General features: G+C 42.8%; 1 protein-coding gene across 1 annotated transcript in view; it reads left to right on the top strand.

The window, feature by feature from the left end:
- The window catches only part of ADAMTS2 (ADAM metallopeptidase with thrombospondin type 1 motif 2), a gene marked incomplete at both ends in the record, with an annotated part of 181581 nt that extends 169239 nt beyond the window's left edge, over positions 1-12342 (top strand). Inside the window, 6 exons of the mRNA XM_084268730.1 lie at positions 961-1120; positions 1776-1908; positions 4758-4965; positions 6413-6542; positions 7473-7562; positions 11879-12342. Of these exons, the coding sequence (XP_084124856.1) occupies positions 961-1120; positions 1776-1908; positions 4758-4965; positions 6413-6542; positions 7473-7562; positions 11879-12342 (1185 nt within the window). The remainder of the gene's footprint in view (positions 1-960; positions 1121-1775; positions 1909-4757; positions 4966-6412; positions 6543-7472; positions 7563-11878) is intronic.
- Between the last annotated feature and the right edge of the window lie 556 nt (positions 12343-12898).

Genomic DNA, 12898 nt, shown 5'->3' with positions numbered 1-12898 from the left:
AGTGTGGAAGGCCTAGCGATTGGCCATGATATAAAGACTCTCCAGTTTATGTATCATATCTGACATGTCAGCCTTAGTTAAAAAAAAAAGTCCAAATGGTTTGTACCAAAGAGATCTAATAGCTCCTCCTCCCGTCTGTGTTCTGAAAATGTATCCTGCAGAGGCAGATGCAGGATCCTTGTGCTTCCAGGCTGTCTTTGCTGGGGCACAGCCAGTCCTGCAGTTCCCAAACCTTCCCAACTATATTCTTTTTTCATTCTGAACCAGCAAACAATAGACTACAGTGAGAAGGAATGGGCTGGTTCAGAGTCCCTCTGCAGGCAGCTGTAGGGTGTTGATCTACACCAGCTGAATGTCACCGGAGGAATAAATCCTCCCTGTTCAAAGAACCAACACATTGCACTTTATTCACAGTGAGTTCTGTTTTCTTGCATCTGTTTTAGCACAGTGTGATAGTGAAAACTCTTTCTGAGTAGGCTATATTTCTGTCAGAATTAAATAACAGGCTTCATGGAATTCCCAGGATTATCAGAAGAATAGTTGTGTATTATCAGAAATATAGGGAATTTCCTCACCACTTTCAGGTACCTGTGCATTTGAATTGCCTTGTCTTCTAGAGGAACTATCCATTATCATTTTAGTTCAACATTTCCTTCCTTTATGATGGGATATGGAAAAAATTCAGTATTGTGAAGTCAGTCCAATGCTGGCAAGAAAAATCAGTCTAAATCAACACCAGTCTTTCTTAATGTGCAGTTTATAAACTGTGTCTCATAAGGGTAGAGATACTTTTTCATCAGGAAAAAAGAAAATACATGTTGAGTGCAGCTAAAAGGTTTAAATCCCTCTGGGGGTGTTTTTATATCTGAACTATGATGATTGCTATTTCCCATCATCTCACATAGCTTCTGATATCAGTCTTTCAAATCTTTTTTTCCCTACATCTGTTTTGCTTACTAGGTGATTCCTCACGGTGGTGCCAAGATATCTTTGACTTACAAGTACATGATCCATGAAGATTCCTTGAATGTAGACAACAATAATGTCTTGGAAGTAGACTCTGTGTCATATGAATGGGCTTTGAAGAAATGGTCCCAGTGTTCAAAACCTTGTGGAGGAGGTAAAATAAAACAACCCAAAGCATTCAAAATTGATTAAGATTAATTAAGAACAATTAAGATTGATTAAGAAGGAACACCATGTGTGGAAGTCATTGCCACAAGACATTAGAGAGGCTAGGAGTACAGGAGGGTTTTATTTAAGTTAGAAAATAGATTAAAAAATAGAAAATGGAGTTTAAAATCTGACATCTGGTTTAAGATACAGATCTGGGGTGGCTCATCTCTGATGTACAAATGTGCAAGATTTGGATGAGGGTCTCCAAGCTGCAAGGGTGCCATGTGGCAGCCCTTAATGAATCCACACCCTGTGATGTGGATCTTGCAATGGGAAGCCCCCTGCTTCTGGGGCCAGATGTAGACCCTGGTGCTGTTCCCCAGGCTGATGGGCAGGTGGTGTCCCCTGAATGTGGCTGTGCAGGTTTGCAGAACCTTTTTGAAATGCTAGATGTTGTTTTTCTCATTCTAGTCTGCAGTCAAAAAGAAAGGGGATGAGCAATTTGGGGTGCTAAATACACATGAGTAAGTGTTTGTTTGGTGCAATTTACAGTTCTTTTTGTGGCACAGTTCCAACTGCCACCTTTAACAGTGTGTTTGAACCCTGAGTCCTGTGTAAGATCTACCAGTACTGAAAATAAGAGGACTGTCTTTCTTCAGGCTACCAATTCACAAAATACGGCTGCCGGAGGAAGACGGATCACAAGATGGTTCATCGGAGTTACTGCGAGTTGATCCCAAAGCCGAAGCCCATTCGCAGGGTGTGCAACCTCCAGGAGTGCTCCCAGCCCATGTAAGCATCACTGCCCACCAGCAGCACTGCTCGGTGGCAGCTGCCATGGGCATTATGCCCAGCTAGCACTTGTCACCTGAAAGAATGTGACTTAAGCTTCACCTCCACGCATCATCCTAGAAAGCCAGGACCGTGAGGGTGTGATGCTGTATGCTGCTTGTAGAAATACTATTTCTGGGGCTGCTGGTTCCAAGTCCTTCTGAAATAAGTTGGATTAGAAAAGAAGTGCTGTCTTGATCCAGAGATTCATGTTCAGGCCATCCTGAGGTAATAAAAAATAGACATAAGTTCAATTTATACCTGTTGATTTTACACAGTGTGAATTAACCATGTAAGAACAAATTTACAGAGTGCTACATAAGAAATCAATGTCATAGAGCCTCTCAAATCCAAATCTCCTTAAAGTTCACAGCATATTTTTTTGACATTTAAGCACAGGGAAAAATATTTGACCTGTGTTGTGGTTTAACCTGGCTGACAGCTGAAACACAGCGTTTGTTCACTCCCCATCCCCAGTGGGATGGGGGAGAGATTTGAAAAGAAAAAGGTAAAACTCATGGGTTTAGATAAAGACAGGTTAATAGGAAAGAAATGGAAGATGATGTTAATGATAAATAATAATAAGAATAGAATATAGAAAAGAAATGATGCACAGCACAATTGCTCACCACCCAAAGCTGATGCTCAGCTAGTTCCTGAGCTGTCCCACCTCCCAGCCAACCCCCAGTTATATACTGAGCATGACCACATATTGTATGGAATATCCCCTTAGCTAGTTGGGGTCAGCAGTCCCAGCTGTGTCCCCTCCCCGGTTCTGGGGTGCTCCTCACCTTCTCATTGGCAGAGCGGTATGAGAAGCTGAAAAGTACTTGACTGCTTGACAAGAACTAAAATATTAGTTTTATTAATATTATTCTCATCCTAAATCTAATACACAGCACTGTAGCAGCTGCTGGGAAGAAAATTAACTCTCTCCCTGCTGAAACCAGGACAGCTTGTGAGATTTCCCTAAACTGCCACCGTACAGTGTGGTACACCCATTGTACCTTCATCTTTGCTGTTGTAGCCAAGTGTTATGAATATTTTAATGCACATTTTACAGGTGCTTTTTTTGACTGGCAGCAGGTCATTCCTGCCACATGTGGGACTCATCTAGTCCTTGTATTGCTACCGCAGAGGTGTATGTTGATCCCAGCTCTGATCTCTGGGGGCCAAGTCTAGATTCCAGGAAGCACAGCAAATAAGAACAACACACCACACAATATTTCCTAACTTCCTTTCAAAAAGGATTTTTAAGAGAGAAAAGTCAAGAAGCTGTGCCCCATAAACTCAGCAGGGGACAGGGTTTAACATTTATTTATTGGAACTGAAGTAATGACCTAACTGTATCTCAGGCTCTCTGGAAAGGACTGGATTCTTCTTTCAGCTGCAAATATAATTGGACCCAGGTACCACAAAGACTCAATAGGATCCCAAATTGCCCTTGGATTCCTGAATGCTTCAGTCACCTCTGTTTCCATAGCATGGCATTGGAGCATTCTGCACTTCTACATAGGAGAGGCAATGATTTAAGAGATTTTATGAAGCTCTGTGACACCCACTGCACTAATACGCTGCTTCTTCACTGCTGGGAAAAAACCATCTCTGTCTCAGAAATCACCTCAGGATTCATGGCTTTGTGCTCCACAGAGCTCGCCTTCCTCCACAGCTGAGTAATTTCAATAGGCTGCAAAGAGAAAGTTGGGTGACACTGCCACTTCACTTTTTAAGTTGGGTGTCCAGGGCATTGCCATGTGCCCTTGCTGTTTCTTGAGTATTTCTAAACCATGGATTTTATGCATACTTCAGGCCAGATGCTTCAAACTGAGGATATTTCTTCAGACTATATATATATATATATTTTGGTTAAGTTTCTCTCATGAAAGCTGTTTACATTGAACAGTATTTCCTTCTTGCAGATCTCTGCCTTCTGTAAATATTTATAGGTTGCTGTGTATCTTCGCTTACGTGATTATAACCCAGATTTCAGTAGTCTACATAAATTTCCTCTGTTCCTGTCTGTCCTTGTTGCTCTTCTCTAAGTTCCTCACCATGTGTAGCTGTAATTCCTAGGCCAGTTTGGATCATCAGCAAAGTTTTCCACTACACCACATTGCAAACGGTAGATGATATTCACTGGCCAAATTGATTTATGAACTCTGATTCTCACTGGGGCATTGCCTTCCCCAAAATCAAACATTTATGATGCTGAGGACCCTGATTTGCCTGGGCTCAGCACACTTGGCATTGACAGTGTAGCTGGGTTTGCCAGTGCTTCAGTAGATGATGTCCAGCATGGCCAGAGATGTGGTACATGGAGTATCTAGATATAGGCTGGAGCTGCCTGTTTTGGATTCATTCCAGTGGGAACCAGCTGGGGAGATGGCTGGTGCACGCTCAGGTCTCCCTACATTATGAGACAAGCACAGCTTATGCACCAAGACCTGGGAAGCTCAGCAGCACCCTTGGGTGGCTGCTTTAGACATAAAAACTATCAGATTTTTATGTGCTGTCTCAGAAAAGCCAGCTTAAAATCAAAGCAAATGGAGCAAAGTAAGATGCTTATCTCAGAGATAATGAGGAAGAGTCATTTTAAGGATATGTGTCTTGGTACTGATGTTGCAGGGACATGGTCAAGTGAGCCTCACCATTACCACTTACGGTTTTTCATATATATTCTTTTCCCATATCAGAACCACTATTACCATCCTGTTAAACCCATGTTTGTGAGTTACAATTCAGCGGACAGTTTGAACTTGCTTAATTTATGAGAGAATTTTACCCAACTGCTTCTCTTTTCACTAACCCAGCTGGGTCACAGGAGAGTGGGAGCCGTGCAGCAAAAGTTGTGGGAAAACAGGGTACCAAGTGCGGTCTGTTCGATGCATCCAACCCCTACACGATAACACAAATCGGTCTGTTCACACCAAGTACTGCAACAACGACCGTCCAGAGGGCAGGAGGCCTTGCAACCGGGAGCTTTGCCCAGCACAGTGGAGAATAGGACCCTGGTCACAGGTGAGTCTCTTCCTGGAGGTCTCAAAGAACTAATTTCTTACAATGCAGGGCAGAAGATCTTGGAGTTTGTCCTGTGCTTGCTGTTTGAATGCATTGACACAATAAACTAATCCCTACACAGAGGACGCATTGCTTCCACTCCTACTAATGCCACAGAAAGTGAGTCAGCTGAAGAAACCACAGAATCACATGGTTGGAAAAGACCTTTAAGATCATCGAGTCCGACTGTTCCTGACCTGTGCTGAACCATATCCCTAAGTACCTCATCTACCCGTCTGGTAAAGACATCCAGGGATGGTGACTCAGCCCCCTCCCTGGGCAGTCTGTTCCAGGCCCTGACAACTCTTTCAGTGAAGATTTTTTTCCTAACATCTGATCTGACCCTGCCCTGGAACAGCTTGAGGCCATTTCCCCTTATCCTATCTCTTGTCACTTGGGTGAAGAGACCATCACCCACCTCTCTACAACCCTCCTGTCAGGTACTTGCAGGTGGTGACAAAGTCTCCCCTCAGCCTCCTCTTCTCCAGGTTGAACACCCCCAGCTCCCTCAGCTGCTCCGCATATGATTTTCCCTCCAGACCCTTCCCCAGCCTGGTTGCCCTTCTCTGGACACGTTTGAGGACCTTGATGTCCTTCTTGTAGTGAGAATGGTGGTACAGATGGTCATTTGCTGTGGAAACCTGTTTGTCATTGCTGTGGGCAAAACAGGATTCAGTTGCCTCGTAACAAGTGTCAGGAGCTGGGCAGTTTGTGCTTTCCATCCCTGGCTCTTTGGCTAACTTACTGTAACTCAGAAATGTAATGTCACTGTGCACAGACTGTTTTCTTGTGTATTTACTACAGGAATAAGAAGCTCCATGTAGTCATATCTGCAAACCTTTGCAGTCATCAAACGGCGAGAAATGGGAGTAGAATATTGCAACGTTGAATTGTTCTTGTAATTTTCATATTGCAGTTCATCATTGTGTTTCTCCATTAAATTGTTTAAAGAAGAAGGCAGCATTTGGAGATACAACATTCCATTTTGGAACTGTGCTGTGCAGATAAGCACAGATTATTTTTATCTTCACTGGGTTGAATGGACATTCCAAGCGGTGCCATCCCTGGTGCACCCAGTGAATAAACGCCTCACATTTGCAGTCTTTTCTTTACTTCTCAGACTGTAAACTCTTTTTTGGAGTGTTTAATAATTACTGATACATCACAAAAAGCAGTGCTGTTTACTTAGTGGTCGTTCAAATCATGTACCATGTCAGCTCGATTGCTCAGGGCTATGGGTTAGCAGAGGACAGGTATGGTTGGACTCGATCTCAAAGGTCTTTTCCAACCTGGTGATTCTGTGATTCTCTGACTCAAGGGTGGTGGTTTAAAATTTAAGAAGTTATTTCTAACCTGTTGTTTCCAAGGAGTGACTGTGGGTCTGACCTGTGCATCCTTTTCCTTTCAGTGCTCTGTCAGCTGTGGCAACGGCACACAGGATCGCCCGGTCCTGTGCCGGACCAGGGACAACGCTATTGGCCTGTGTAAGGAGAATAAACCAGAGACTGTAAGGATTTGCAGACTACCTCCATGTTCAAGTAAGTGCCTGTCTTCTCTAGCCTATATTATTTGCTGGGGAAAAAAAAGTATATTGATTGCTTTTATTTGAAATGCCTTTGATGAATTTATACGTGTGTGCTATGTCTGCCCTGCGTGGCAGCTCTCCACAGCCCTGGTTTTGAGCAGGCTGGGGCACACCCCAGCACAGCACTAGAGGCTGGGGCCATAGCTCCCCTGGATGAGAAACACTGGCTGAATCCAGCCCTGAACCCTGGAGACCTCCTGGGTTTAACAAGAGGCTGGTGGGTTGTGGCTAATCAAGGCAATTGTGGATAAAGATGCGTCTCTGCTTTCCCCACCTCCAGTGACTATCCCAGGCTTCTTTTCCAATCTGTCAAGTCATTCTGACACGTTCTCTTCAGGGGTTATCAAACTCAATTGTTTTCAGCCATAATAAATGTGTTCCTACTGAATTCAGGACAGTAATGCCTTTATCACTCTAGCTTTTCAGCTGTTTGGAAATGATACTTGTGACATCATCTCACATATTATTAAGTAATTTTGTTTTTCCTCTTGTTCCTGATGTATTTCTCAGGTTAGCTTTTGATTCTTAATTGGAACCAAGCTGTCAATTGCAGTCTCCAATACAATGATTTTAAAGAGACAGTATAACTAAACTAGACTGGCTGTATTGTAGGACGTACTTAATGCTGCTGTGAGAAGCACTGCTGGAAAATTGGCCTTCAGGCTGTCTGATTTCAGTGTTGGCTGTCAAGTGCTGGGCACGAGTTGTATCAAACTGGCCAAACAGCACCCCCTGCCCAAAACTACACGGCCTGGTCATAATCCTTCACTGTTGGAGCCCACTCACTCTCTTAGCTTGTCCACTAATGACAGGTCAGCTGCTTAATACTAATAAATCTTGTGTTACAACTTGGGTTGTTTTTTTTTTTTTCCTTTTATTCAAGGAAACGTTTCTGATCCTTCAAAGAAAACCTACATGATACAGTGGCTGTCAAGACCTGATCCCGACTACCCCATCCAGAAAATCTCTTCAAGTAAAAGACCCATTTATAACTCTGCCTTTGCCCTTAAATGCATGCCACATCGAGTGTGGACTTTGCCTTTTGCTCTCTTCTTCTCTCTATGCGGAAAGTTCCCTTGACTTTGCCAAGTTTAAATCTTGGGCTGAATCTTTTTTCACACCAGGCACTTGGTGCTCGGTGTCTTTCTTCTCTGGAGCTTGCGTAGCACTGGTGGTGGAGGTCTTGAAGTGTTGGATGTGTGAAGTTGGATCTCCACAGTATGTTGCAGTCCTCTGAAAGGGAGCTGGGATCGGTTTGCTTGTTGCTTGGTGATGGTGAAAAAAGGCTCTTAATGGTTCATGATGTTCAGTTTGATAGCAAAACTGAGAACTTATTGTGAATGTGATCACATCACAATAATGACACCTTGTAGTGCTAAAGTTCTCCTTTATCTAAAACCCCTAAATCTCGTAACTCTCTAGTTTCAGTTCGCTGACAGGGTAGTCTGAAGAGTGAAAGAATTTTTTCATTCCATTTTCCTTTGTGGTGCCGTTGCTTTACTCACCCTTGCTGCTCATGTTTTATTCCCAACCCTCACATTTGCTCTTGTGACCCGTGGAGGGCTCACCGGGAAGCAGAAGCTCAGTTTCTCTCGGTACTTTCCATGCTGCTACGATGCCGTCCGCTCTCCCCAAACTCCTGGTGGTGGATGGAACTATTTTTTCCCTGAGAAAAGCTGCATTCATTTTTCCCATTGCACAGTTTTTTGCCAGTTTTGCTTACTTGAGGAACAAACTTGGAGCAGGACAGGCATGGTCCATGTTGAAGGTTGCGTGGTGGTGGTTTTTCTTACCTTGGTGGAGGCAATATGAAGTTTTCATCGACTATGATGTCTCCAGCTGCTCAGCATGGAGCTGTTTATACTCATTACATCTTTGGTCTTTTTTCACCATGTGCATGTCTGACGTGACTGGTACGGTTGTGTGTGTGTGCGTGTGTGTGTGCTCTATAGATGTGTCAACTGGCAAACATAACAGTGTGAACTACTACAGAATTACCTCAATTTTTATTGCTTTTTTTGCTTAGAAGAAGAATTTTAGAAAAATGCCTTAATGTTGAAATGTAAATGGCATTAATTTACCAGATCCAGCTTTAACTATAAACTGGTACCTTGAGCTAATCTTCATATGGAGCGTTTTTACTTGAATGATGATTATTAGAAGGCAGTAAATTTAATCCGAGGTTAATTTGCACAGTGCATATCCATATCTTCATTGAGACAGGATTGTGACCTGACTTACTGAAATTTAACTGGCATTCTTGCTTCACCTTCCGTGTTTGTGTTGGAGATTTGGAATTCACAAGTCATAAACCTGTTTGTGACAGTCAGTACCAATAGTAGAAGCGTATCGACTTTAAAACCGCAGTCTTGGAGCAAATTACTACCTTATTGCATTAATCATATTCTTTGGGAAAGTGGCATTTTTGAATCTTTGGGTCTTCAGCAGTGTAGCACTTCAAACTTGTCATTATCATGTGATCACATATTTAAATTTTGCTGTTAATATGATAATTTCCTGAAACATGTTAACGATTTACATGACAAGGTGAAAAAGCAAAGACACGTATCTGGCACTGAATACTGTTATGTAAAATAATCGGTGTTTAACTGTATAAATATATTCATGACTGTTACCTTTAAATAGACAATGTTTAGTGATGTTTCAAGAGATGGGTGGCTATAGAGAATGGTGCAATAAGGTATCTGGGCATTGTGCACTATGTCTATATGCACTTTGGTTTATCAGGGATATTTTATTAGTGTTTTGTATGTATTTAACATAATATTAAAGATGTGCCAATTCAGTTTGCTTTTCAATATTTTTTTATGAGACTAATGTGTACCAAAGTGACTGTGAAACTGATTTATTTTTTTCTTACTGATGTTTTGAAGATATACTTCCAGTCTGTCATGCATACTGCAAGTAAAAATAAATAAAAGTTCAGCAAATCTGGATATTTTGGTTTGGATAGAGGATAAAAATTTCCTTCTGACGTTCCTAAGTTACACAGTTTAATTATATAACTTATCAGATGTCACTAAGTATATTACATAATGCAGTTTTGTTTTCATGTATTTTTTAAGCTTGACATTACCTATTTTTGATAGGGGGAAAAAAAAGGCATTTTTCTAAACGTGCTTATAGTGATTCTTACAAAGCCAAGAACAGATCTGCCTTGGTGAAACAACAGCTCAGTTTTATACCTTTTATTTTGCAAGCTCTTTGGAGGTGCTTGCTTTAAGGTCACTCGACATGAGGCAAAATGTTCAAAGGGGACTTTACGTGGGGTGTAAAAATATATCTAAAGCTGTATAGGCACATGCAGTCCTTCATATAGGGTTGTGCATGCAGATACTAACAGTCCCAGCTCTTAAAGACTGGTTTGAAAATGTCTCCAAACCCAAGGTACTATTCTTAGGTCTCTAGGGAGGGAGTTGTTCTTTATTTCCAGCAGTGTCTCAGCTGAGCATTTGAAAGATATGGAAATGAGTTGACACGTTTGAAAATAGGAACCAGAATTTTGCTTTTCTGCAACAAATACAACAATGGGCCTGTCAATACAGTGCAAGGAAGGTGTTTCCACCTTCCCCAGCCAGCACTGGCATTTTAAAGCAGCAGCAGCGGTTGATAGTTTATTTTAGACTGATATGTTTGCCAATTAAACACCTATAATGCCCTATTTTGTGAACTGAGGATGAGTGAAGAGGCGACACCTACACTTTGTGGGTTCACTTGGTATCTCTGAGTCTGCTCTGGTTCTCTGCTTTGCTGTAAGGTTGCTGACAGGGTAAGTCAGTGTTGGTAGCAGGATGGTGAAATACGAGCTCTGGTAATGCGCTGACTGGAGCACGCTGTCTGCCATCGGGTGTGCTCTAAATAAAGGCGAGTAATTGGAGTTACTCATCCTTTACTGTAAGAGTAGGTGGAGATGTAGTAAGAGCAGGGAGAGAGGCAGAAGTGATTTTATCTCTGTCTCAGCACTCTGTTCACAAAGAAAATATTTTGTTACTGCTTATGCCAAGTGTTGGCCAGTCTGCCTTCCTCCTCAACCCTCTCCTCTCTGGCAAGGCCGCTGACTCCTTTTTCTTTCAGCATGGGCTGCATGTTGGGATTTTTCCTTCACTGCAGTTCCTGGTAGATCCTGGCTCCACCACTTCAGCCCGGAGGCAGAGGAGCTGTAGAGCGTGTATGTAGGCCGGAGGACAGGTAGCTTTCTCTGCAAGGAGCCTGCTAACCCCTCACCATCCGCCCGCCGCCACTTCATATGGTCCTCTACTTCCTCTGAGCAGAAATCACAAGGCCTTGAATAATCTCTGAGTAGTCTCAGAGATGGCAAAACAGTTTGAGTCCCCTTTAACACCGTAGCCTACATTTTGCCACCTATATTTCAGCCAGATCAGAATCTGCTGTAACACCCATATTATAGTGTGAATTGTCCTAACAGCTATCAATTATCGTACCTATCAATTACTGTTCTGTCCCCTTTATTATAGTTTTCCAGTCAGTGACACAAAAATCAGGACTTGTTACTGACTTAACCAGTCATTAATGGACTCACTTGGCTCCATCACACTGGAGTCTGTTGTTTTGAAAATACCAGCTCCTTTCTAGGGGGAGGAGAAAAGCCTTATCCTAAATACACCGCTTTTCTCTCGAGCAAGGGACATGCTCAGGCAATGCTGCTGCTCTCAGAATAGAGGCACCCAGCAACAAAATAAATCACTCCAATGGGAGGTGGATTAGTTGTGAAAATTACACAGTATGCATAGAATTCAGACTTGACTTTCTTGAGACAGTCCAGATAAATATAAATTAATTCCCCCTGGCTGAGGTTAGTTGCTGTTAGAGTGCAGAAAAGTGTCAAAGGGAGTGAAGGGGGGTGGGGGGAGATTTCTCAATCTAAACCGTGATGATATAGCATTGGCACAACACAGCACTGTTGGTGTGTTTTGAACTCTAAGCCCAGGCAGGAATGCACATCATCATCATGGCTGCACAGCCTTCAGGGTAGCACCTGCACAATGTGAAGCCAGAAATTAGTGTTCCAGTCTACGGCACGGATGGGGCTGGCACAAAGAGTTCAGATCAGCTTTTGCATCCCTCAAAGTGACTGGAGGTTCAGGTTTCATATTAAGCCTGCTTCTGCTTATAGAAGGCTCATTTGCCAGTTTCCCATCCCGCTTTAAATACCAAACCCTCTGCCCACTGCCAAAGCTTCAGCTGTGTTTCTTTTTCTGATTAACGTGAAGATGCTCTTTATTTATCTGTTCCCTTTTTCTCTTTCAGAAGATCATTGTCAAGGAGACAAGTCAATGTTTTGTCGCATGGAGGTTCTCTCCCGTTACTGCTCGATTCCTGGTTACAATAAGCTGTGTTGCAAGTCCTGTAATATGTACAGCAATGTCACAGAGGACGACAATGTAACTGATTCTAACGTAAATAAGAATAATGACATTGAGGAGGAGCTCCTGACCACCCTCAGCCCTCCTACGGGAGTGTCCACCACACAGTCTGCCACCAGCCCTCCTCTTGTTCCCAAAACACATGCACCTCCTTCCAATGCAACTGAGGAACACCCAGAAATCAATGCGGTGGACGTTCCCTATAAAATCGACAGGCTGGATAACGAAGTATCACAGCACAACATCATTACACGGAGGCGGATACCTTATGAAAGGACAAGGAATCAAAGAATTCAGGAGCTGATTGCTGAGAAAAGGAAAAAAGAGACTCTTAGGAAAATAAACTAAAATGGAAATGTGGCACAAACAACGTTTTTTTCTCTTATAGAGATGTTGCCAACATCGTAGTGTTGCCCGTGTCGTAGAGACTAAAGATGGGGGAAAAATCAAAGCGGTGCTATGGCAGAGATGCCAAATTCTAAAGCCTACTATAAATGGAAATGACAGATTGTTTCATAAGTGCTAATCTGAGCACTTTGATGGCTAGGTTTACAGGGTACGGTAGAGTATTAGTGCAATATCATTACAGCATTTCACTGAATCCAAACCAACCGTAACACCTAGGCCAGGTCAGCAGGTTCTTGCCTATGGGCTCGTATGTCTTCTATGCCTGTGTAAAACTGCTTGGGAATAGTAATGGGCGTTACACTTAGGATGGAGGAAAACAGTCCCAAGACACACTAAATCCCTTTAAGACTGACAAGCAGGTCAGCAATCCTGTGATGCTTCTGTGCATTGCATAAACCAGGCACGAGCTCAGCTCCTGGTTCAGGAAGGTGCTTAAGGACATGCCAAGTTTAGCTGACTCCAGCTGAGCTGCTCTTGGAGTTGTGGCTAGGCATGT

The sequence above is a fragment of the Gallinula chloropus genome, assembly GCF_964237585.1.
Source record: "Gallinula chloropus genome assembly, chromosome: 10".
NCBI classification, from domain to species: domain Eukaryota; kingdom Metazoa; phylum Chordata; class Aves; order Gruiformes; family Rallidae; genus Gallinula; species Gallinula chloropus.
The sequence above is the reverse complement of the archived record's forward strand: the minus strand, read 5'-3'. Positions and strand labels throughout refer to the sequence as shown.